The 27,465-nt window shown below is 43.5% G+C and overlaps 1 protein-coding gene across 1 annotated transcript; it reads left to right on the top strand.

Annotated features, from left to right (window-relative positions):
* The first annotated feature begins 16,649 nt into the window (after positions 1-16,649).
* On the top strand, positions 16,650-18,871 carry LOC143767891 (uncharacterized). The gene is made up of 3 exons (XM_077256412.1): positions 16,650-16,746; positions 16,901-17,063; positions 17,857-18,871. The coding sequence occupies exons 1-3, from the start codon at positions 16,650-16,652 to the stop codon at positions 18,854-18,856; spliced, it is 1,260 nt and encodes a 419-aa protein (XP_077112527.1). The 3' UTR covers positions 18,857-18,871.
* The last annotated feature ends 8,594 nt before the right edge of the window (positions 18,872-27,465 follow it).

Raw genomic sequence — 27,465 nt, 5'->3', positions numbered from 1 at the left:
ATCATCAGCAAATGCCAATGTTTTAAGCGTATGGTGACCGATCCCAATGCCCCCAAAGGAAGGGATCATCTCCAGGTATCTCAGCAAAGGGTCCAGGGCAATATTAAATAATAGAGGTGACAGGGGACATCCCTGCCTCATACTTCCGAAGATGGGGAAAAAGAGGTTGATTGAATACCATTAAGCCAAATCGAAAATTGGGGGTTGGTATAAATTGTCCTTACAAAGTTGAAAAAGGTAAAGCCAAACAATCTATACTTAAGGGTCCGAATGAGGTGACACCAAGACACTTAATCAAAGCCTTTTTCAGCATCAAGGCTGACCAGTATTTGCTGCTTGGCTTTAGCCTGGTAACTATGTGTAATGCAACCCAATGCCATCCTAATATTATAAGTGATAAACCGACCATGGACAAAACCCGTTTGAGATGAGGTGAGAATATCAGGAAGTATAGACTGAAGTCTATTAGCCATGATTTTGGTAAGAATTTTAAAATCAACGTTTAGGAGGTAGATCGGACGGTACGAGGCAGGAAGAAGCGGGTCCTTTGCCTGGCTTTAGCAACAAAGATAAACAATCTTAGCTGAATCGGTCAGGCATAGAACCCAAGTCAATAATATGATTAAAAAGAGAAGTAAGGTGGGGAGTGAGTAAAGGTTGTAACATTTTATAGAATTCAACTGAAAACCCATCCGGGCCAGGTGCTTTAAGCAACTTTGAAGACTTGATGACTGATCCCACCTCCCCGGGAGAGATCAGCTGATTTAAAATTTCCCTTTGGGAAGCGGAAAGTTTTGGTGGATCAACCTTATGTAAAATCAAAAGATATAATTAATATCATACAGGAATTCCAATCCTGTAAGAATCCTTTAAAGAGGAGTTCCTCATTCATACCAAAGGGTGCTACAGTTCCAAACTCATATATCCATTTGGATTCTGATTGAAACAACCGTTTGGATAGATATTCCCCTCGTCCTGAGCCCAAAATGCTTTCCAGACCTACCACTCGGGCATGAATATGTGTACCTGAATGATGAGTCAAGAAGTGGGAGGTGAGAGTTTTCCCTTTCTATAAATCAGTCGCTGCCAAATTGATTGTGGAGAAGTGCTTTTGTATCCTTTTCCAAAGTTCTTGAGACATTTGTCCACCGTAAACCTGTTGTCAGGGGCATATGATGGCATAAATTACCTGTTTAGATTTCCATTTGACATAGTGTCTGAACCGGTAGGTTTTTGTATCAAGAGGGTTGGTAAAAACATCACGTGTTGGATGCATGTGTGGGCATATACTACATTCCCCACATCGAAAAGATCCCCGCAGAATAATGCCACAGCTTAATTTAATGGTGGGTCTCTGATAGTGACTTTTCATAAGGGTGTCTCTAAGGTTGGGGGCCCTCCTTGCTATAAGCAGTGGCCTGGTTCCCACAATAGTGTTAGTTTGTAAATCAGTGGTAAGTATATCCCAGTGGTTCTGTAGGACCCCATCTCACTTGTGCTCATTGCACATTATAATCAGTGATAAAGCGCACCTGATTATCCTGGGGTTTAAGGCGGGTAACCAGTAACGAATCTTGAGTGTGTTGGTTTGCTCTCTGAAAGGTTGTCGAGATGGTGAGTTCTTGTGCTCGGTCCCGGAAGTCCTCGTTGACGGTGAAGTTTCTCCTTGCTCTGAGGAATTGACTTGTGGGTATACCTTTCCTGATGTGGAATGGGTGAAAACTATGAAAATCCAGAAGAAGTTTTTCCATATAAGTTGGTGATAAGCTGGTGATCTGTGACCGAAACGGTCACGTCTAAAAAGGTAGCAGAGAGTTAAGCAGAAAGCGAGCTGGATTCAGGACCAGAAGAGGGCGCAAGCAGTCGTGATATTTTCGCAAGAACCACCAGGAACAGAGGCCGCAGACCAGTATACCACGGGAGCCAAAAATGACATCACAAATAGGTCCGGATCAGATGCATACACCTTCGGCTATAGAACCACAGGTATCTTCAGATGGCGTACAAATAATCAACTTATCTGACCACCCATTTTCTCCTAATGAAGTTTTGGTCCTAAAGAGAGGGATGACTTTCTCTCCACAACAGCCTTTGGACAAGTTCATACTCGTTAAAGATCTTTCTCTTTTTCTGTAGAAAACTATATTTGTAGTCTTGTGACTCTGGACTCCATGTTTATAATCCCCTCTCCAATATGGACCTTCATACAGACATGCCTTATTGGCAAAATCATCAGTTTTGAGCCTAAAACGTATAAAAATCTTTTCATTCTTCCATATTTCTGTAGAGATAATGAACCATCTGATAGTGAGGAGAGCTCCGACACAGAGGAGAGGTGAATTATGTTGTACGTAAATACAGTTAGGTCCATATATATTTGGACAGAGACAACATTTTTCTCATTTTGGTTCTAGACATTACCACAATTTAATTTTAAACAAAACAATTCAGATGCAGTTGAAGTTCAGACTTTTAGCTTTCATTTGAGGGTATCCATATTAAAATTGGATGAAGAGTTTAGGAGTTTCAGCTCCTTAACCTGTGCCACCCTGTTTTTTAAAGGGACCAAAAGTAATTGGACAATTGACTCCAAGGCTATTTCATGGACAGGTGTGGGCAATCCCTTCATTATGTCATTCTCAACTAAGCAGATAAAAGGCCTGGAGTTGATTTGAGGTGTGGTGCTTGCATTTGGAAGGTTTTCCTATGAAGTAAACATGCGGTCAAAAGTGCTCTCCATGAAGGTGAAACAAGCCATTCTTAAGCTGTGAAAACAGAGAAAAAACCCATCCGAGAAATTGCTACAATATTAGGAGTGGCAAAATGTACAGTTTGGTACATCCTGAGAAGGAAAGAAAGCACTGGTGATCTCATCAATGCAAAAAGACCTGGGCGCCCACGGAAGACAACAGTGGTGGGTGATCGCAGAATAATCTCCATGGTGAAGAGAAACCCCTTCACAACAGCCAGCCAAGTGACCAACACTCTCCCGGAGGTCGGCGTATCAATATCCAAATCTATCATAAAGAGAAGACTGCATGAAAGTAAATACAGAGGGTTCACTGCACGGTGCAAGCCACTCCTAAGTGTCAAGAATAAAAAGACTAGACTGGACTTTGCTAAAAAACATCTAAAAAAGCCAGCACAGTTCAGGAAGAACATTCTTTGGACAGATGAAACCAAGATCAACCTCTACCAGAATGATGGAAAGAGAAAAGTATGGCGAAGGCTTGGTACAGCTCATGATCCAAAGCATACCACATCATCTGTAAAACACGGCGGAGGCAGTGTGATGGCTTGGGCATTCATGGCTGCCAGTGGCAATGGGTCACTAGTGTTTATTGATGATGTGACACAGGACAGAAGCAGCCAAATGAATTCTGAGGTATTCAGAGCCATACTGTGTGCTCAGATCCAGCCAAATGCAGCAAAACTGATTGGTCGTCGTTTCATACTACAGATGGACAATGACCCAAAACATGAAGCCAAAGCAACTCAGGAGTCTATTAAAGCAAAGAAGTGGAATATTCTTGAATGGCCAAGTCAGTCACCTGATCTCAACCCAATTGAGCATGCATTTCACTTGTTAAAGACTAAACTTCAGACAGAAAGGCCCACAAACAAACAGCAACTGAAAACCACCGCAGTGAAGGCCTGGCAGAGCATCAAAAAGGAGGAAACACAGCGTCTGGTGATGTCCATGAGTTCAAGACTTCAGGCAGTCATTGCCAACAAAGGGTTTTCAACCAAGTAGTAGAAATGAACATTTTATTTAAAATTATTGAATCTGTCCAATTACTTTTGGTCCCTTTAAAAACAGGGTGGCACATGTTAAGGAGCTGAAACTCCTAAACCCTTCATCCAATTTTAATGTGGATACCCTCAAATGAAAGCTGAAAGTCTGAACTTCAACTGCATCTGAATTGTTTTGTTTAAAATTCATTGTGGTAATGTCTATAACCAAAATGAGAAAAATGTTGTCTCTGTCCAAATATATATGGACCTAACTGTATCTCTACATAAAACCATGAAATAGGTAAGAAATGTTTCCTGTGACTTTATAGATGATTCCAAATTTTTCCCAATATGCCAATGTGCAAAATCCCTGGTTGTTTCCTGGAAGACATCATATCACCCAGTTTCATCTATGTGACCAACTTCCAGGAGACTAAAAGGAGCTAGTGGAACATTTGTATCAGCTGTATAATAAAACAGTCTTCACGAGTCAGGTATTATCAGAATCTGGATTATACATGACAAATTCAGCATCTCCATCCTCCCACAATTATTTCCAAGAAAAGCGGCTTTAGCTTTCTGGAGCGCACAATAACACCCTCTTCTTATCTATGGAATGAGTAGAGACCATACAAGAGATCCACCATACATAGACATAGAGATTCTCAGATTTTGGCTTGAAGTTCATAGGCTTTTTACATTTTTAAATAAATCCATTTAGTTGATATTTGGACATTTTATATTAAGTTTATTTTGCTGCAGCTCTCACAACTTAGACTTTTCAAAATATCACATGCCACATATTGGGAGACCAGTAAGATAAATTACATATGTGCGTTGGGTACTTTGATAGATTGGGATCTAAGAATTTACAGATTTAGTGGAATTTGTTTCCTCTTTTTAGCTTCCTGACAAAATGAAAATTGTGTGGAATAAGAGGCTGACCACAAAATCCAGTCAATGCTGCCACATGAAGAAGAATAACCAACGTTACTCCATTATAGAACTTTCCGATGAAGTCTGAGAATCTGCTGGTAGGTTTCACATCACTTCCAGCAGCTTCATAAGATAACACGTATACATGGTAAAAAGCTGCTACTTTGGTTGTCATACATCTTATATACTCATTGTACATTCAATCATGAGAAGAACTAAGTACACCCGCTTTGAATTCTATGGATTTACATATCAGACAAAATAAAAAAGCATTTGGTCCTTAGAATGTCTTCAAATGAGGTAAATACAACCTCAGGAAACAACAATTCATGATAAATAACACATCTATTGACAAAAACTAGACCAACATGGAAAAACTATGTGAAAAATTAAGTACACCTTTGCTGCTTTAATAGGAATTAATAAGTGAAGCATCAGCCATGTGCTGCTAATAATATGAACTTAAAAGGACCCCGTGAGACCCAATAATGTCCTTAGCCTGCAGATAGGGTTAATGTGTAGGTTATTAGCAAGGGCAGCATGGTGGCTCAGTGGTTAGCACTGCAGCCCACTTAGAGCTGCGACTGTAAAATCAACCAGGCACTGACTGACAGCCAGCTCGGCAGTGCACAGTTCAGTATGGCTGCCAGTCAGTGTCGGGGCGTTTTTAGCTCTCAGTGTTCCTGGTGGAGACTGTAAGGGTACGTTCACACAGGACTTTTTTGCTGCTTTTTTTTGCTGCTTTTTTTTATGCTAATTTAGGTGCGTTTTTTTGGTGCGTTTTTGGTGCGTTTTTTGGGTACGTTCACACAGGACTTTTTTGCTGCAGATTTTTGCTGCAGATTTTTGCTGCTTTTTTTATGCCAATTTTCAGCTGCTAGGACACCTGGCAATGGCTCTTCATACCTTACTACCAGGAACTCCCTCACAATAGATCACAATCAGGACACCTCACAATGGCTCTTCACACCTCACAATGGCTCACAATGGCTCTTCACACCTCACTTACAGGAACTCCCTCACAATAGATCACAATCAGGACACCTCACAATGGCTCACAATGGCTCTTCACACCTCACTACCAGGAACTCCCTCACAATAGATCACAAACAGGACACCTCACAATGGCTCTTCACACCTCACAATGGCTCACAATGGCTCTTCACACCTCACTAACCACACCCCTAAGCTCTTGGCTGTGAGATCCCTTCCTGCTGGCCATGATTTTCTGCACAAAAAACGCAGCAAATAATGCTACATGCTTTTTTTCAGTGTTTTTGCAGCGTTTTTTTCATCACCCATTCAAGTCAATGGGTGAAAAAACGCTGCAAAAACGCTGCAAAAACGCTGAAAGAAGTGACATGCCCTATGTCCAAAAAAAGCAGCAAAGCAGAAAAAACTGATCAAACAAAAAACCAACGTGTGTGCATGAGATTTCTGAAATCTCATAGGTTTTACTGGTACTGTAAAAAGCAGCTGAAAATTAGCATAAAAAAAAGCAGCAAAAAAAAGCAGCAAAAAAGTCCTGTGTGAACGTACCCTAATTGATCCAGGCATGCCTGTATGGCTGAAAGCTAGAGACTTCTGTGGGAAATAAAGTTCATTTTCTTCCTGGTGTCACACTTTCAGTACTGTGTCCAGGCACCTTTATAGCGCTAGTAGCCTACTGATTAACCCTATATCTGCAGGATAACAGCATTATCGCACCTGATATGTTGCCATAAATTAATTTTTCATCTGAAAGGGGTTACTCACCAAACTATTGATTCTTGGGGTGTATCTAATTTTTCACACATTCTTTGATAAATAAATAATGATACAGTGTTGTTCATCTGAGGTTATGTTTCCCTTCTTTGAAGACCTTCTAAGGACCACATGTTTCATTATGTCCTGATATGTAAAACTAAAGAATTCAAACAGGGTGTACTTAGTTCTTCTCATGCCTGTATAAACTTTTTTTATTTTCAGAGTGATTACGATCCACATTTGCACACAAGATGTGCTATGTAGCCTGCTGGTTGATCGACAGAGAAGCGAGAGACAACCATGGTCCGTTATGGCAGGATTATGCCAAAAGCATCAAATATATCAATCATGAGCTGCCCGAGGTGAAGGTGTATCACAGTTACATCATAAAGTATAACTTCTATCAATGTACTTTATGTGATAACAAGTAAGTAAATCTCCTGACTCAATGCCTCATGAAGCGCAGTCTCTTTGGAATGACAGCAGCATGGGTCTGTTGGTATTATGCTTTTATATTTTACTACTATCAGAGTTTAGAGTAGACTGGTGTCTGGAAGCTGTAGGGTTAAGGCCATGTTCACACTTTGCGGTTTTTACCGTGGAACCGCGGCGATTTTGATGCTGCGGGTCCGCAGCAGTTTCCATAGCGTTTCCATTTACATGTAAACCCTATGGAAACCGCAAACCGCTGTGCACATGCTGCGGGAAAAACCGCGCAGAAACGCAGCGGTTTAAAACCCGCAGCATGTCACTTCTTTGTGCAGAATCGCAGCGATTCTGCACCCATAGGAATGCATTGAACCGCTTACTTCCCGCATGGGGCTGTGCCCACGTTGTGGGAAGTAAGCGGTTAATGTGCGGGTGGTACCCGGGGTGGAGGAGAGGAGACTCTCCTCCAGGCCCTGGGAACCATATTTGGGGTAAAAAAAAGAATAAAAATAAAAAATCATGTTATACTCACCTCTCAGCGCTGCACGCGGCCGTCCGGTCTTAGTTGCTGTGCGAACAGGACCTGCGGTGACGTCGCGGTCACATGACCGTGATGACGCCCGGGTCACATGACCGTGACGTCACGAAGGTCCTTCTCGGCACAGCATCTTTGGAACCGGAGCGCCGCGTGCAGCGCCGAGGAGATCCGGACATCGGAGGGTGAGTATAACCAATTTTTATTATTTTTAACATTACTATTGATGCTGCATATTGCTGCATATGCAGCATCAATAGTATAGGAGTAATCCCGCAGCGGAAATCGCAAAACAAACCGCGATAAATCAGCAGGGATAACCGCAGCGGTTTTGCCCTGCAGATTTATCAATTCCGCTGCGGGAGAACCCGCAGAGGGACGCCGCAAAGTGTGAACATGGCCTAAGGATGCTACATATCATATTTTGTTGTCTACAGACAGTTCTTCATATATTGGTTACAATTTGTTCTTTTTGATACAATCCATGATACCAACCAACATTCATGTCAGTCTGTTAACCAATATTCCTTCTATCGTTGTAGATTCGGGCGTTTCAGAAAAATAGCAAAGAATAAATGTTATTGCTGCTGCTGTGGAGGCAGACTACATCAACTGGCCACCACGTAAGGATGATACACCAAGAGCAACTCAGGGTGAAGAGAAAAGGCGGACAGCTGTCTTCGCTATACAGTACAAGGTTGAACACACGATGGATGGATCTGTTGTAACAGAAACAACTTGTCTGAATGAAGTTTGGGGCAGCACGATGGCTCAGTGGTTAGCACTGAAGCCTTGCTGAGCTGGGGTTCTGAGTTACAATCGCAAGGACATCTGCAGGGAGTTTGTATGTTCTCCCCGTGTTTGCGTGGGTTTCCTCTGGGTTCTCCAGTTTCCTCCCACACCGTAAAGACGTATGGATAGGGAGTTTAGCTTATGAGCCACAATGTGGAATATGATTGTGCTATATCTACAAAGCATAATAATAATGAAAAAATAAAATAATGTTTAACATCTGAGCTGACCTGATTTATGGCTTTCCCACCATCTCATGATGATTAGAGCTCATCAGTTCCAGATAACAGTTGACAAGACATCACTTGCAAGAGCCATTTCTCATTTAAACTCCTCAGTTTCAGAACCTGGTGCTCTACAAATTACCAGTCATCAGAGGTCTTACCCCAAATATTTCAGGACCAGTACTTAGGTCTGCATCAGCCTCATTTATAACTCCATTAGTAGCACAGCTCCAATATTTTAGGATGTCTACTATATAAAATCTTACTGAAAGGCCCATAGGGACCTCTTAATAGATCATACTCTCAAACTAGAAGATATCTCATCTGGAATGGAGGACCTCGAAAACCGCAATAGACGGAATAACATTCGTATACGAGGCCTCCCAGAATCTGTCGGTTTTTCTGATCTGGATCGTACAGTACAAAATATCTTCTTAGACCTGCTGGACGACAAGGATGGTGGCTCTATCGAGTTCGATAGGATCCATCGCGCTTTGGGTCCTAAACCTACTTCCGATTCTCGACCACGTGATGTTATATGTAGAATCCACTACTATAGAATCAAAGAAGCCATAATGATGGCTGCCAGGAAAAAAGAAGTCATCAGATTCGAAGATCACCCAATCTTAATCCTTTCTGATCTATCTAGACGTACTTTGTTACTGCGCAGAGCTCTAAAACCATTACTGGCCGAACTTAAGAGAAGAGACATCCCATATAGATGGGGGTTCCCGTTCCAATTAACGGCCTCTAAGGGAGGCAAGTCGGCTTCTTTTCGAGGGCTTTGTGACTTAACTACTTTCTTGGGCACCTTCGAACTTCTAATGGTAAATCTTCCTGAGTGACCCGTGAGCCCAACACTCCCTGAAGCTCCACCAAAATGGCTCAAGGTTCAACAAACCAAAAAACAAGACAACAAGCGGGTTTCATCTGACCCGCCTTGAGAACTTAGCATCCTGGTTTGGTGATACAGAAAGGCGAGCTCGGCCTACGGATGGAGTGGGTTTCGTTTGAAAGCTTTTATAGTCTGGTTTTTCTCTTTTTTGTATTTCCGTTATGTTGGTTATGATAGTCTGGCATTTATTGCTTAGTTTTATTATGTTTGCACTTTATTCTCATGTTCTCAGTGTTTTAGGTGCGGGTGTTGCAGATTGTGAGAAGTCATAGGCCTGTGGTGGGGGCTTTTCCTCCAGACCCTTCCCTTCCTCCTCTCCTAGGTTTCCCTTTCCCTTCCTCCTTCCACCTCTCCTCCCCCCCCCTCACCACCCTTTTTCCCGACCTCTCCCACCCTCTCTTCCTATCCCCCCCCTCTTTCTCTTTACCTTTTTGGAGGATTCGCCTGTACAAATAGGCCTGTGCTTACATTTTCCATGATTCATATTCAGACTTGACTTCACACTTGGGATTCTGCACTGACAATTAATTATCTTGTTACTTTATATGACATATTTAATTTGATGTTTTGACATGTGTCCAACGGATATTTCTTATGTTTTCTTGGGGGGGGGGTCATGGTTCCTCCTTGGGCTTCCTTCCCTTTGGTTGGGTTCTCAGGTAGTATACTACCAAAACTTGTCTTACTGTAGTTAGGGCTACAAAGCTCTGGCTTTAGAGCAATTATAGATGTTTTGTTTTTTCTTTGTTTCTCTTCTCCTTTTTTTCTCTACTCCCTTTCCTTTTCTTCCCCTTTCTAAATACTTCCTCTCCATGCGGGTACTCCTTCCGGGCGGATCAATAAAAATTTGCTGCATAGCGGCGCACTCAGATTATGGGTAAATTAAAGTTTTGCTCCTTTAATGTAAAGGGGCTAAATATTCCTGAAAAAAGGAGACAGGTTCTATACACAAGTCATAAAAAGCAGGTTTCGGTCCTGATGCTCCAGGAGACGCATTTTAAAACTGGGGTTGTCCCCCCCTGCGTTTCAAAATATTACCCCAAATGGTACCACAGTTCCAATCCGCATGCCAAATCTAAGGGGGTCTCGATAGCTTTTCATAAAAACTTTGTGCCGGAAGTGCTGAGTTCCTCTATAGACCCAGATGGTAGATATGTGTTTTTAAAAATTTCCTGTGATGCACGTCAATTGGTCTTGGCTAATGTCTATTTTCCGAATCAAGGTCAGCAGAGCTTCAGTGCAGAGTGTGGGAGGCGCCTCAGGGAATTTGCTGGCTCCTCTCCTGTGATACTGGGGTCGATTTCAGCATTCCCATGAACCCGGTGGTAGACGTCTCTTTGGGTAAGACTTCATACTCGCTTTCTTCTATTGCTCGGATTAGAAAACAAATGCGCGACATGAGACTAGTTGACATATGGAGGGTACTTCACCCGGGTACAAAGGACTACAGCTTTTTCTCACAAGTGCATAACACCTACAGCAGAATTGACTACTTTTTTATCTCACACAACCTGCTGGATCTCCCAGTGGAAGCTGAGGTGGGTTCGATTTTGTGGTCGGACCATGCCCCGATATTTCTTTCAATTCTGTTCCATTCTAATACAAAACCGGGCTTCTCGTGGCGCCTGAATGAGAACTTACTCCAGGATGCCCAATACAAAACCGATGTGGAAAAGACGATATCCAATTTTGTAGCGGACCATGGGGGGGACACCACATCTTCTCCTATGAAATGGGAGGCCCTGAAAAGCGTGATACGGGGAGTTCTTATTTCACATGGCGCGTGCTTGAAGAGGGAGAGGGTCGCAGAAATAATTAAACTCTCAGACCAAATCCATAAATTAGAAACGCAACACAAAAGAGATCTCAATGAGGTTACATTCGCACACTTGTCCACAACCAGGCAAAAGTTGCTTGCCTTACTGGACCAAAAATCACGATATCTCAGGGAAAGGCTCCAAAATCGCTTTTACCAATATGGAAACAAAAGTGGCAAGATCTTGGCTAGGTATATTAACCCACGTGGCCCAAATACATTTATTCCCTTTATTAAAAATGGGAAAGGAGAAAAGTTACATAATACCAGAGACATCATCTCGAGTTTCAGTGATTACTACAAAGACTTATACAACATAGATGGCCACTACAAAGATCTGTCCACATCCGCTCTCCATAACAAAATTAATATGTATTTGCATCAAAACAATATACCCCTTCTACAGGAGGACGAGATTCTGGGTCTAGAGGAGGAGTTTACACTGGAGGAGGTTTTGGAAACTATCAAAGACCTGAAACAAGGGAAAAGCCCAGGTCCAGACGGGTACTCAGCCGGTTTTTATAAATCATTCTCCTCATTATTGAGCCCGATTTTTCTTGAAGTGTGTAATTCGGTTCCTTTCCCCCTCAGGCTTTGGCCGCTCATATCACGGTCATACCAAAACCAGATAAAGACCCCTCGTTACGTAATAATTATCGTCCAATATCTCTTATAAATTTAGACATTAAAATCTACGCGAAGATGATTGCAAATAGATTGAGCCCTCTCCTTCCAAACGTGATAAACCAAGACCAGGTTGGTTTTGTCCCTGGTAGGGAGGCGCGTGATAATACCATTAGGACCATCTCTTTAATAGACAGGACGGGAGGGGGGTGATCCCATGTGTATCCTGTCCATCGATGCTGAGAAGGCCTTCGACGGGGTACACTGGGAGTTTTTGATCCGGGCCCTGGCGGGGATTGGTCTGGGAGACAACATGATGCATAGAATAAAGGCCTTATATACCTCCCCTAACGCCCAGGTGAAGGTAAATGGCACCCTTTCAGACACGTTCGAGATACGGAATGGTACGAGGCAGGGGTGCCCACTTTCCCCTCTCCTATATATCCTGGCAATGGAATACCTGGCCACCGCCATGCGCAATAACTCCTCCATAAGAGGAGTTAAATTAAGATCAGAGGAACACAAGTTGGCGCTTTTTGCCGATGATATTCTCTTATATGTTACCTCCCCCATAACTAGCATACCTAATATTATTTTAGAATTATCAAAATTCGGTCACCTAAGCAATTTCAAAATTAATTCCCATAAATCCATGGCCTTAAACATATCCCTACCACCATCTGAGGTGAGTGGGCTGCGAGCCTCTTTCCCGTTTGGTTGGCGCTCCGATTCACTTCCATATCTGGGGATCAGTATAACAGCCAAATCATCTGGTTTGTACAATGCAAACTTTAAAAAGGCGTTGCAAAAAGCGGAGCTGGACTTAGAGAAATGGCATAAACTTCAACTGTCTTGGTTTGGTAGAGTTAATGTAATTAAAATGGACTTATTGCCTCGCCTTTTATATTATTTCCAGACAATCCCGTTATATCTTCCCGCGTCCTTCTTCTCGCGACTCAAGAAAGCGGTCATCCGATTGGTCTGGTCTCATGCTAGATCAAGAATATCACATTTTGTATTAAGCAGGTCCAAGAAGAGGGGGTGAATTGGCCTACCAGACTTCCTAGTATATAGTTGTGCCTCATTAGGTACTTGCATTTTAGACTTATACCACAGCAGTAACAACAAAAAAATGGGTGGGCCTGGAGGGTGATCTCGTTGGCGGGGATCCTCAGACGATACTATGGAACACGGGAGGGGGGGGAGGTCGAACCTTCCATTCATGACTAGGAACATGCTTCTACTTGTACGACAGAGTGGCAGAAATACTATAACCTCTACAGCCCCGGGTCCACTAACCCCAATTTACGACAATCCTCACTTCCCCGCAGGTCTCCGTAGGGAAAATTTCCTGAGTAAAAATAGAGCTTCATATCCATTATATTTGACTTCATAAATCAGACAGGTATTAAGTCCCTACACGAAATATACCAGGGGGGGGGGAACCTCCTGAGGGCTCTTGGTTCTTTTACGAACAGCTAAAGAGCTTCATAGGCACATCATTTAAACTTAATAAGTCCATGGGGGTGTTAACCCCTTTCGAGAAAATTTCTCTCGCTGAGGAGCCCCCCGTCTCATAAGGTGTCCCTCTTATATAATCTTTTCCAGGAGAGTCAGACCCCAACACATGACTTCCCAACGTTTTTCTCAAGATGGGAGAGTGACTTGGGGATTTCTTTGTCCCAAGAGGAAAGGGACAAGATTTTGCTGTTCACCTTTAGGACTTCGCTGTCGGCTGTGTCACAGGAGAGGAGTTAGGCTACGTTCACATTTGCGGTGTGCGCCGCAGCGTCGTCGCCACAACAAAACGCATGCGTCGTGCGACCCTATCTTTAACATTGGGGCCCCATGGCGCCGCATGTACATGCGTTGTCATGCGTTTTGGTGTGTTGTACGCCGCATGCGGCGTTAGGGCGCACCTGTCAGGGCGCGGCAAACGCAACATGTTGCATTTTTTGGGCGGCACAGACTTTGTAAAAAACGCATGCGTCGTGTTTGCGTCGTGTTTGCGTCGTCGATGCGCCTTTTTTCCCATTGACTTGTATTGACAACGCAGACGACGCAAGTACTTGCGTCGTGGTGCGTTGTACGACGCATGCGTTTTCCAATAAAAAATGCAAAACATTGTCTAGACTTTGTCTAGACAAAAAAAACCCACTATATATATAGAAAAAAAAAGGGGTTTGGCATTGTCTTTCACAAGGCTATCAGACAAGACAAGTCACTGAGGAGAAACCTGCTTTCAAAACCTGTAAGTATACACTCACCGGCCACTTTATTAGGTACACCTGTCCAACTTCTTGTTAACACTTAATTTCTAATCAGCCAATCACATGGCGGCAACTCAGTGCATTTAGGCATGTAGACATGGTCAAGACAATCTCCTGCAGTTCAAACCGAGCATCAGTATGGGGAAGAAAGGTGATTTGAGTGCCTTTGAACGTGGCATGGTTGTTGGTGCCAGAAGGGCTGGTCTGAGTATTTCAGAAACTGCTGATCTACTGGGATTTTCACGCACAACCATCTCTAGGGTTTACAGAGAATGGTCCGAAAAAGAAAAAAAATCCAGTGAGCGGCAGTTCTGTGGGCGGAAATGCCTTGTTGATGCCAGAGGTCAGAGGAGAATGGGCAGACTGGTTCGAGCTGATAGAAAGGCAACAGTGACTCAAATCGCCACCCGTTACAACCAAGGTAGGCCTAAGAGCATCTCTGAACGCACAGTGCGTCGAACTTTGAGGCAGATGGGCTACAGCAGCAGAAGACCACACCGGGTACCACTTCTTTCAGCTAAGAACAGGAAACTGAGGCTACAATTTGTACAAGCTCATCGAAATTGGACAGTAGAAGATTGGAAAAACGTTGCTTGGTCTGATGAGTCTCGATTTCTGCTGCGACATTCGGATGGTAGGGTCAGAATTTGGCGTAAACAACATGAAAGCATGGATCCATCCTGCCTTGTATGGAGCATCTTTGGGATGTGCAGCCGACAAATCTGCGGCAACTGTGTGATGCCATCATGTCAATATGGACCAAAATCTCTGAGGAATGCTTCCAGCACCTTGTTGAATCTATGCCACGAAGAATTGAGGCAGTTCTGAAGGCAAAAGGGGGTCCAACCCGTTACTAGCATGGTGTACCTAATAAAGTGGCCGGTGAGTGTATATTTCTCTTTGCATATTTTTTATTCTGTGTTTTATTTTTTGATTTTGATTTAATTTGTGCAATGTTTGGTCTGTGCTATTGTACGGTTATGGCACTGTGGGTTGTTAGTGAAAAATTGTGTTTTTTAATCTGGTTTTGATGTACTTCTGGCGTTATATGATGGCGTTTCTTGTCACCGGCCTTGCTTGGTTTTGGATTGGTTTTATGGATTTTGGGTTGTTCTGGTGTCATGCGGTTGTTCAATGTCTTTAATTTGGCAGATTTTTATGTTAAATTTCTGTTGCATGTCTTTTTATGGTTTCTATTGTTGGGGGTAACCGTATGGCGTTTTCTTGACTCATGTCTTGCTGTGTTTTATTATGCTGTTGGCATTTTTTTTTCTTTCCTTGAGTGTCTTTTCTTGCTGGTGGGGGGGCTACATTTATGATGTTTCATTTGTATTGTATTGTTCTGTGCTGCTATGCCATTCTCTTTTCAATTGTATTTTCCCTTTTTTTTTTTTTTGGTTTTTATCTATGATGGTTTTACGTCGTTTTCCGTATGGCATATATCTCCTTTCTTGAATGTTTCCATTGCCAAGTGTGTAGTATGGCCTTTATTTATTTTTTTTTTTTAGTTGGGGCCCTTTTTTTTAAATTTATTGTGTTTTCTTTTCTATTTCACTATGGTTTATCTTTTGGGTTGCTGTATATTGTAACAGCGGTTGTCCCGTAATGTTTATTGCTTATTATCTAGAATGGTATTTATCGCCTTTTTTCTGATGTATTTCGGTGGATGTCACCAGATGGTGTTGTTTTGGATCATGTCTTGTTGTAATTGTAAATTATGGCGTTCATTAGTTTGCTATTTCATTGTGCCTTTTTTTTCCTGTAAGGTTTTTTTTTAAAGTTTTTATCTTTAAAAATTTTGACATAGGTGTCTATTTTTGCTTAATTTTGTTTGGGTCTATTCTTGTATTGTTTCTTCGATTGTATTCTCTTGCAATGTATGGCGTTGTGGTGTCGCTTTTTGAGTTTGCATTGTCCTATCAGTCAACAGTCAATTGTGGTTGTTTTAATGTTTTGGGCCTATTTTATTGTATGTGGCATTGGATGTGATTTTTTGCTCATTTTTTCATTGCAGAACAAACTTGCAAGAATGGCGAGTGAGTCAGAACATAGCCAATCGGCGCGGGGGAGTGCGGTGAGTAATTATGTCCAGTTGCTTACTATTCGCTGCCATTTGTAGCATTGACAATAATTTTTGTATACAATTTTTCCAGGCTTCTTCAAGTGAGGGAGAAGGCACACAGCGGGAGCAGAGAGATCGGGGCCAAGATGTGGCGTCAGGCCGGCGAGTGAGTATTTTTTTTTTATTTATCTTTTTTTTTGAGTAGCATCCTGCTGTGAGGAACATTACATTTGAGGAGCATCCTGCTTTCACTAGGGATGTTTACTAAGCTTAATTACATTATAGCTTTTCAGGGCAGCAAGTATTGGGGGAAGGTAAAATAAAGTTGAACTCCCTGCACACAAACATTCCAAAATACAGGTGTAGAAAACATCAATATACATACATCAAATGGCAAAGGATAGGGCAAAGGTACCTATCATGCCAGGTGCTGGTGGTTGTTAATATTTGCATATTTGTAACCTATTTGTTTTCTAATTTTTCTAGGTTTCACAACGGGACCAAGGAGACAGTATAGATGTGGACCTCCTGATCTCCAGCATCCAGGAGCGTGGCCCGTTGTGGGACAGCCGTGACCCTCGGCACATGGACCAGGTGGTGTTGAGGTGTTTGTGGGCAGAGGTGGCAAAGTCGCTGTGGGATGGTTTTGACAGTGCCTCAGCGAAGGACAAAGGCAACTTTCGTGAGTATTGCTGAGACGCTGCTATGACCCATCTTGCCAGGATAAACACAACCATGTGTGATGCGATCAACGCCTAAACTTTGCATCGCACACGGTTGTTTTATCCTTTTAAAATGCTAAGTATGTAACCATTTTTTTTTCTTTACATTCACAGTTAAAAAGTTGAGGACCAGATGGCGATCCATGAAGGACCGTTTCAATAAGGGGATCCGTGCTGCGGAGGAGCAAGCTCGGAGTGGTGCTGCTGCGGCCAAGTCTGTGCCATACAAGTACAACAGGGCACTACAGTTCTTAAGACCGGTCCTTGGCCGCCGACAGTAAGTATTTTGTCCACATACCATATTGCACATCCACATTGTACATTGCCCAGACACATAGCATATTGCACAGCCACATAGTACATTGCCCAGCCACGTACATTGTGCATCCACATAGTATATTGCCAGGCCACTATATCGCAGCCACATAGTACACGTTATAGCCACGTATCCACATAGTATATTTCCAAAGGAACATAATGTATTGGCCATCCATGTAGTCAGCGTAGCATATTGGCCATCCTTTTACCCTAGTGGAATGGTATATAGCCCATTAGTAATTTTTTTGGTTAGGCGTGAGTCATTGTAGTCCATGACAGGTTACGTTCTGAGTCAGGGTAGTTCTGATCGCAGGAATAATGATGACGTCTGGATCACATGATCCTAACGTCATGGCCGTTCCTGCGATCAGATCAGCAAAGTGACTGTTTTTTTTTTTTGTTTTTTTTTAAATGTTTTTCTTGACTTTAAATTTTATACTATTTTGGCGGCATAGGCAGCATCAAGAAAGATTTTTTGTCAAAAAATTTTTGAAAACGATGACAGAGGTATGCATTGGCTTTGGCAGCGGGAATGAACAGTCATTTTCTGCCGTAGGTATGTCCATGATTGTTATCGTCAGCCCTAATGGTCAGCTGGCGATAACAATCAGCAATTTATTATAGGCCACACAGACTGAGAGACAGGGGATTGTAATGTATTGATGTGTCATGTAATGTTAATTTTATTACAGGAGTTGGCGTATGTGATAGGTAATTAATTGAAGACTAATTCTTTCCTTATCTTTTCACAGGACACACAGCAGCACCCTCGAGCGAGCTCGCCCCGCAGGAGCGGACCTTCATGAATCGCCATCTGACCCGTCACAGCCCTCCCACAGCGACAGCAGGCTTGCACCACCATCTGGAGAACCGGCAGCCGGTCCATCAGGTGTTCCCCTGCACGAGGCCTCTGGCGCACCTTCGTTTGGGAATTCCCGACAGCGCCAGCGGGCCTCGGACAGGCCAGCCATGCCCGAATTTTTGCATTTGAGCACGGTTTTCCAGAACTGTTTCAAGGCGTTGAGCGATAAAATGGACACTCGTCTGTCCAGTATCGAACGGCGCCTTGAAAATCTGGAAGCCGAGCTCTCGAATCCGGCCAAACATTTTTTAAGTACTATTGGTAAGGGCATGGTGGAACACCTTACGCCGGAACTCCAGATTTCGGTGATGCAATCCTGCAACAATGCCTACGTGAGGGCTCTGCAGCAGGCTCGGGTCATGCAGTCAGCGACACTGCCTGTAGTGCCGTCGCTGGCTAGCATGACTCCGACTCCTGCTGCAGAGCCACTCCAGCCACCCCACCCTGGTCCAAGTGCCGAGCGACGCCACCACAGGCACCATAGCAGTGTGCCGCCGACTCCTGCTCCTGCCAGGCCCTCATCCTCCCGCAGCCATCATTCTGGGGGAGCTGCCGCAGTTGGAAAGAAAAGAAAGCACAAAAGAAAGAGGACACGCACTGAGGCTCTGGCTGCTCCAATACAAACAACAAGTACACGTCGGGGCTCTAGCCGCAGCAGGAGCAGCCAGAGCCAACCAAGAACCTCGCAAAGGCTCGTGTTGCCTCCTCCCTCCCCTACAGAGGTGGCGGTTTCCTCCCCATTATACCCTGCGGAGGGTTTGGACCTGCCATCCAGCCTCCTGGACTATAGGTCAACATCCTCCTCGTCGTCATCATCCTCATTTTCCTCTCCCCATTCCCAAAAAGATACATACCATTCCCCCATGGTGGCACAGGTTGATACCCCCTAAGTTTATTTCCCTTTTTTTTTTTCTGTTTCCCCCCAATAAAAATTTTTTGTTTTAAAACAACAATATTTGCTCTTATTTTCCAGTATACTTCTCGGCAAGTCACACCGTGCGCCGTCTACACATATTTTGTGCTTCAAACACCTCATATATGCAATGTCAGACACTATTTTTACCATTTTTATTTTGCCTTTTTTGGTGTGTCTCTCATTGCTGTATGAGGTGTTTACAAACAATAAAGTGTATGAGGTGTTTTCAATCACTAAGGGTACCGTCACACAGTGCAATTTTGATCGCTACGACGGCACGATCCGTGACGTCGCAGCGATCGTATGATTATCGCTCCAGCGTCGTAGACTGCGGTCACACGTTGCAATCACGGTGCTGGAGCGATGCCGAAGTCCCCGGGTAACCAGGGTAAACATCGGGTAACTAAGCGCAGGGCCGCGCTTAGTAACCCGATGTTTACCGTGGTTACCAGCGTAAAAGTAAAAAAAAAACAAACCGTACATGCTCACCATCTGATGTCCGTCCGGTCCCTTGCCGTCCTCTTCCTGCTATGATAGATCCGGCCGTACAGTGAGAGCAGAGTGCAGCGGTGACGTCACCGCTGTGATCTGCTCTCACTTTCCGGCCGGCAGACAGTCAGAGCGGGAAGCGGACGGCAAGGAAGCGGACGGCAAGGGACCGGACGGACATCAGATGGTGAGCATGTACGGTTTGTTTTTTATTACTTTTACGCTGGTAACCACGGTAAACATCGGGTTACTAAGCGCGGCCCTGCGCTTAGTTACCCGATGTTTACCCTGGTTACCAGCGAACGCATCGCTGGATCTCTGTCACACACAACGATCCAGCGATGTCAGCGGGTGATCAAGCGACGAAAGAAAGTTCCAAACGATCTGCTACGACGTACGATTCTCAGCAGGATCCCTGATCGCTGCTGCGTGTCAGACACTGCGATATCGTAACGATATCGCTAGAACGTCACGAATCGTACCGTCGTAGCGATCAAAATTGCACTGTGTGACGGTACCCTAAGGGTATGTGTCCACGCTCAGGATTGCATCAGGATTTGGTCAGGATTTTACATAAGTATTTGTAACCCAAAACCAGGGTGATAAATACAGAAGTGGAGCAGATGTTTCTATTTCTACTTTTCCTCTAATTGTTCCACTCCTGGTTTTGGCTTACAAATACTGATGAAAAATCGTGACAAAATCCTGATGCAATCCTGAACGTGGACACATACCGTAAAGGTACCTTCACACTTAACAATGCTGCAGCGAAACATACAATGATGCAGATCACTGCAGCATCGCTATTTGGTCGCTGGAGAGCTGTCTGTGTGACAGCTCTCCAGCGACCAACGATGCCGAGGTCCCCGGGTAACCAGGGTAAACATCAGGTTGCTATGCGCAGGCCGCCGCGCTTCCGATGATTACCCTGGTTACCAGTGTTAAATGTAAATAAAACAACAGTACATACACTCACAATTGCGTCCCCCGGCGTCCGCTTCCCTGCCCTGACTGAGTGACGGCCCTAACAGCAGAGCGGTCACATCACCGCTGTGCTGTGCATTCACTTTTCGGCCGGCGCTCAGTCAGTGCAGGAAGCGGACGCCGGGGGACGCGAAGATGAGTATATGTCCTGGTTTTTTTTTTAACTTTCACACTGGTAAACAGGGTAAATATCAGGTTACTAAGCTCCGCCCTACGCTTAGTAACCCGATATTTACCCTGATTACCATTGTAAAACATCGCTGGTATCGTTGTTTTTGCTGTCAAACACAACGATACACGGCGATCTGACAAACAAATAAATATGTTATATGGTATGGTATAAATTTTGTCTTTGAAGCAGGGTAGAAAACTGAAGAAAAATTTTTTATTAAAACACAACATTTTAAAAACAAAGGGTTCCAAGTTTTTTAGATAAGGCACATTACATTGGTGAACTATAGGTAGATGCCAAATTTCACATAACCAAACCAACCTATACGGATTACATTTAGTGCACATTTACTGGAGAATTAGTTTATTATTATATTACATTTTTAGCATAGTCACACCAGAATACAGTCCAACAGTTTACTACACCATTGTATCTTGCCATGACACACGGCCAACATCTGACACAAAATAGGCCGCAAAACGATCCCTCATCTGCGCAATTTCCACACTTGTCCTCAGAGGATGATCATGGAAATCGGGCAATGGGTTGGCTATGGGTTCATCGAGATCCACGTTCAGTCTCTCTTTGGCCAGAATATAATTGTGGAGAACCACACACGCCTTCACCACCTCATCCACTGTCTCAGTTTTCAGATTAATGGCGGATCCTAATATCCGCCATTTGGAGACAAGGATGCCAAAGGTGCACTCCACAGTCCTTCTGGCCCTGGACAGTCTGTAATTGAAAACCCTTTTGGTGTGGTCCAAGCTCGACTGGAGTAGGGTTTCAATAGGTTGGCAGACATTTGGAATGCCTCATCCCCAACCACAACAAATGGCATCGCAGGGCCTTCGGTGTGGGGAAGAGGTCGTGGCTGTGGGAAATTAAAATTGTTCCCATATAATTTTTGGCCCATATCCGACTCTTTAAATGTGCGCGAGTCATTTGCACGGCCAAACGCACCAATGTCCACTGCGAGAAAACGGCAGTCCGCACCGGCAATTGCCATGAGCAAAGTGGAAAAGTATTTTTTATAGTTGTAGAAAAGGGATCCACTTTTCCCTGGCTTGGTAATCCGAATGTGCTTTCCATCCACCGCGCCAATACAGTTTGGAAACGAACACACTTGGTCAAATTTCTGTGCGTTGTACTCCCAGATTTCGCTTGTAGGGACGGGTAAAAATTCCTCCCGGAGATTATCCCACAAAGCGCGGCATGTCTCAGCAATAATTCCGGAGAGAGTGGAGACTCCAATCCGGAACTGAAATTGAAGGGATCTCAAGGTCTCTCCGGTAGCCAGGAAACTGCCAAGAAGATAAAGAAATTACATTAAAGTACATTGTAATTTATAAAAGTACATTGACCATACCACCCCCAAAAAAAATAAAAAAAAAAATTAAAAAAAGGGAAGAACATATCACAGTCATTCAAACAGCTACGTACCGTAGAGTCACCAGCAGCCGCTCCTCTGCGGAAATAGCTCTCCGGAGCTGCGTGTCCTGCCTGCTAATGGCTCCTTCCACCCGACGCAGAAGATAGCGGAAGCTCTCCTGAGACAGACATCCTGGTGTATTCGAAATATTTCTCCAGGTTGTCATTCAGTTCGCCAAACAAGCTATGGTATGCTCCACGTCTCTCCCGGACTTCCAAGATAGGGTGTATCCAAAAGCGGCGACGACTCCATCTCCGTTTTTCCCTTTCCCTTTGATGAAAACAGGCGACAGCATAGGCATGAGCCAAGGCAAATTCCATCTCCATATCCATGTAGATACTGTCCATGGGACGCTCCATCATGAATACCAGCAAAATGGGAGGAATTCATCTCTGCCAGGGTATATATACACAATTACATAAACACCAACCCTCTTCTAGCCATTGGTGGTCCTTATCTATTGTGTAGACACTTTTTTTTGTGGGTGGGATGAAGAATGACTCACTGCACAAAAAACGCATGCGGCGCAAAACGCAGCGTTGTGCATGCGTTTTGCTGCGTTTTTGTTTGCGTTGTGCGTTGCGGCGCCGACGCTGCGGCGCACACCGCAAATGTGAACGTAGCCTTACAAAGTTCTGTCGAGGTGGTATAGATGCCCCTGCCGGGTACACACTATGTTCCCGGTGATACCGGATATTTGTTGGAGATGCACATCAGAAAAAGGGACTTATGTCCATATCTGGTGGGAATGTCCACCCATAAAGAAATTCTGGATGCTAGTTTTCGATCTCCATAACAAATTATCCTTTCGCAAAATACAACCCACAGTGGAACTAGCCCTCTTGTCTCTGTGTGACATGTCGATATCTGGTTTTAAGAGGAGTCTTCTCAGACATTTTCTTACGGCTGCCAGGAATTTGATTCCTAGATACTGGAAGCAGGATCGTTACCCCTCAGGCTCCGATTTTGTTGCGGAGCTTAACAACATTTACAGAATGGAACAATTGATAAGTGAATCCATAGGGGATTCGGCGAAATTTTTTAACACTTGGGCTGCATGGATTGTATTCAGGGAGACCCCGGAGTTGGACGTATGGTTGTCCAGGTCCAAATCCATATCTGGAGCCGATTTGGGAGCGCTCACGTAATGGCTGTTGCCCCATCCTCTGGCCTGCTGTCGTGGCCTAAAGCCAATGTTGGTGACTTAATGTTCTTCTTTCCACTACATGGGGCTTGGGGTCGGCCCGGGAGGGATGCCGCATTCCTCATACCTAGCGTCCCCCTCTTACCTTCACCCGCTTTCCTTTCCCCCCCCCTTTTTTTTTTTTTTTCTTCTTTCTCTCTTTCCCTTCTTTCTTGCCTCCTCGTTCCGTTTCTTTACTTCTTTCTACCTCTGCTTACTTCTTATTTCTAGCGACATTTTATACTAATATAAACGATTTAATATAGCTAGTAATGCTTGATTGCCTTTGATGCTGTTTATATGTTTCAACTATGAAAATTATCACTGCTAACTTGAAAGTGTTATCGTTGGCTGTGGCCAACTACATTTAATACTTGCTGAGACTTTCTCCTTTGGTACGATCTACGGGTTGTACCCTGTTGAGTTTAACAATTGTTTCAGCACTGTACCATTGTTTGTATTGTTTATTTGCTTCAATAAGCCTGATTTATACAAAATCTTACTGAAAAGTGTCCAGTTATCGTATCACTACTAGTGATGGGTGAACATCCCCACCACTACTCGATCGAGCATCAGGGTGCTCAGGTACGCTCGTGTTCCTGCCCAGCCGTGCATATTTCGTGACTGTTAGACTGTCAAAACACGTGGGAATTGCCTGCACGGTAATGCTGTAGCCATGTTGTCTACCGGCATTACTGTGATTGGCCAGCTGCCTCGCATCATTAGGTCTTACTGTATAGAAGACTCGGTGACACGATCCTCTGGAAGCATTTATGGGAGTGTTGATCTAGGAGGGAAAACTTAGATTAGAGCAGACATATAGGCAGTGTTTAATTGCTATTGCAGTACTTGTATATCGCAGCTGCACCACTAAAACAAAGATCCTTTTCAGGGCTACATACTGTCCTTTAAAACACTAAGAAAATTAGATATGTAGTAGGGAAAAATTAAATTTTGTGTAACATGTTGCCCCCTTTAAAAATGACTTTATTAATATAAGATTAAAAATACCTAATCCCGGTGACACACAAAAGACAAAAAGGAAAACTAATTGTGCACCTAACCTGACAAATATCCCTACACTAAGCTACTATCCCTTCCTAGCAGTGGAGGTTGACACCCTGATAGAAGCGATTTTGGCGCCCCCACTCAATGATGGCTGTCCCCAGCTGGCCCTGTTAAATGACTAATACGCTATAGGTGGGAAAACAATGAGCATATAAAAGAGATGAAAAGTAAGGGTAAGGATAATAAACTGAAGTGCACAAAAAATAACCCCCATATAGTGTCCTACAACAAAGATAGCTCTATACACTGCAACTGGGCAATAATATAAACGTATAACTCCTCAGCTCATAGTATGTAGGCTAACATACACTCAATAGATAAATGTAGCCAACTAAATTAATTTGCAGATAAAGGCTAAGGAACAATGGTGGCTGGGGGAGGTAAGGTTACCCACTACTTAAAAGCCTGGTTCCAAAACACTACTAGACTGTATAAAACAGCAAATCTTAGATAGCCTTGAGCAGCACATACCCTTATATGCGACAAATCTTAAATATCTTTAGGCAGCATACCCTCTTAAAGATAAATAAATAAATATAGTTCGTTAATCTCAAACAGTGTATAGCAATGGTGATACCACAACATACAGTAAGATCAGAGTTATGCACAATTAGTTTTCCTTTTTGTTTTTTGTGTTTCACCGGGATTAGGTATTTTTAATCTTATATTAATAAAGTCATTTTTTAAGGGGACAACATGTTACACATACATACTGTCCTTTCTCAAGTAAAACCATTGTTACCCATATTCAGTGTAGGGATAGCTGGTGGAAGAGGAATAGTTTTGGATTAGAGCCATATAAGCAGGGTTTATTGCCTTACAGTCTTTCTATAAGTATACTGCTAATGCAACCTTAAAATCCTTTTCAGGGCTACATGTTTTCTTTTCATTATTAATACCAGAAAGTTTGTAGGCATACATTATATGACTAATTTAAAAAGTGCAAGGTGTGTGATAAGTGGACAGGGAAGTGGATGTGCTGCTGATGGTGCACGCCGAGGCCATGGATTCTCGCTCATCATGTGGAACTCACTCCAAATTTTTTAGAGGGTCATCATGCGACACTCATTCATAATTTTTAAGTGACCCCTGCTCTTAATTTTTCTAGGCTGTGTGCAATGATCTGCTTCATAAATTTTACAGGATGTGTGTGAGGCCTACCTCTACAATTCTCTTACATACAGGTCCTTCTCAAAAAATTAGCATATAGTGTTAAATTTCATTATTTACCATAATGTAACGATTACAATTAAACTTTCATATATTATAGATTCATTATCCACCAACTGAAATTTGTCAGGTCTTTTATTGTTTTAATACTGATGATTTTGGCATACAACTCCTGATAACCCAAAAAACCTGTCTCAATAAATTAGCATATCAAGAAAAGGTTCTCTAAACGACCTATTACCCTAATCTTATGAATCAACTAATTAACTCTAAACACATGCAAAAGATACCTGAGGCTTTTAAAAACTCCCTGCCTGGTTCATTACTCAAAACCCCCATCATGGGTAAGACTAGCGACCTGACAGATGTCAAGAAGGCCATCATTGACACCCTCAAGCAAGAGGGTAAGACCCAGAAAGAAATTTCTCAACAAATAGGCTGTTCCCAGAGTGCTGTATCAAGGCACCTCAATGGTAAGTCTGTTGGAAGGAAACAATGTGGCAGAAAACGCTGTACAACGAGAAGAGGTGACCGGACCCTGAGGAAGATTGTGGAGAAGGACCGATTCCAGACCTTGGGGAACCTGAGGAATCAGTGGACTGAGTCTGGTGTGGAAACATCCAGAGCCACCGTGCACAGGCGTGTGCAGGAAATGGGCTACAGGTGCCGCATTCCCCAGGTAAAGCCACTTTTGAACCATAAACAGCGGCAGAAGCGCCTGACCTGGGCTACAGAGAAGCAGCACTGGACTGTTGCTAAGTGGTCCCAAGTACTTTTTTCTGATGAAAGCAAATTTTGCATGTCATTCGGAAATCAAGGTGCCAGAGTCTGGAGGAAGACTGGGGAGAAGGAAATGCCAAAATGCCTGAAGTCCAGTGTCAAGTACCCACAGTCAGTGATGGTGTGGGGTGCCATGTCAGCTGCTGGTGTTGGTCCACTGTGTTTCATCAAGGGCAGGGTCAATGCAGCTAGCTATCAGGAGATTTTGGAGCACTTCATGCTTCCATCGGCTGAAATGCTTTATGGAGATGAGGATTTCATTTTTCAGCACGACCTGGCACCTGCTCACAGTGCCAAAACCACTGGTAAATGGTTTACTGACCATGGTATTACTGTGCTCAATTGGCCTGCCAACTCTCCTGACCTGAACCCCATAGAGAATCTGTGGGATATTGTGAAGAGAAAGTTGAGAGACGCAAGACCCAACACTCTGGATGAGCTTAAGGCCGCTATTGAAGCATCCTGGGCCTCCATAACATCTCAGCAGTGTCACAGGCTGATTGCCTCCATGCCACGCCACATTGAAGCAGTCATTTCTGCCAAAGGATTCCCGACCAAGTATTGAGTGCATAACTGAACATTATTATTTGATGGTTTTTTTGTTTGTTATTAAAAAACACTTTTATTTGATTGGCCGGGTGAAATATGCTAATTTATTGAGACAGGTTTTTTGGGTTATCAGGCGTTGTATGCCAAAATCATCAGTATTAAAACAATAAAAGACCTGACAAATTTCAGTTGGTGGATAATGAATCTATAATATATGAAAGTTTAATTGTAATCATTACATTATGGTAAATAATGAAATTTAACACTATATGCTAATTTTTTGAGAAGGACCTGTATACAGTATATGTATGCCCCGCAGGGGTAAATGTTCTTCTGCCCTTACACTTAGTGCATAGGCTTTACCAGTGTGAGTTCCACTCTTTAAAAATGTGAAAAAATGTTTTCTGAGGCCCTCCTCTATGTGTCTTCCAGGGTGTATTGCAGTCCCTCCTTCTAATTTTTGGCAGCCCTTTCACTTGTTGCATAAGCTTTATCAGTGTAGGAGTCCCACTCCTTAAAAATGGAAAAAAAATGTTTTCTGATGCCCTCCCCTACGTGTTTTCCAGGATGTATCGCAGTCCCTCCTTCTAAAGGTACCGTCACACTAGGCGATATCGCCAGCAATCCGTGACGTTGCAGCGACCTGGATGGCGATATCGCTGTATTTGACACGCAGCAGCGATCTGGATCCCGCTGTGAAATTGCTGGTCGCTGCTAGAAGGTCTGCACATTATTTGGTCGCTAGGTCGCCGTGTA

This window comes from Ranitomeya variabilis, chromosome 4, assembly GCF_051348905.1.
Source record: "Ranitomeya variabilis isolate aRanVar5 chromosome 4, aRanVar5.hap1, whole genome shotgun sequence".
Classification (NCBI taxonomy): domain Eukaryota; kingdom Metazoa; phylum Chordata; class Amphibia; order Anura; family Dendrobatidae; genus Ranitomeya; species Ranitomeya variabilis.
Note: the sequence above shows the minus strand (reverse complement) of the source record. Positions and strands in the feature narration are given on the sequence as shown.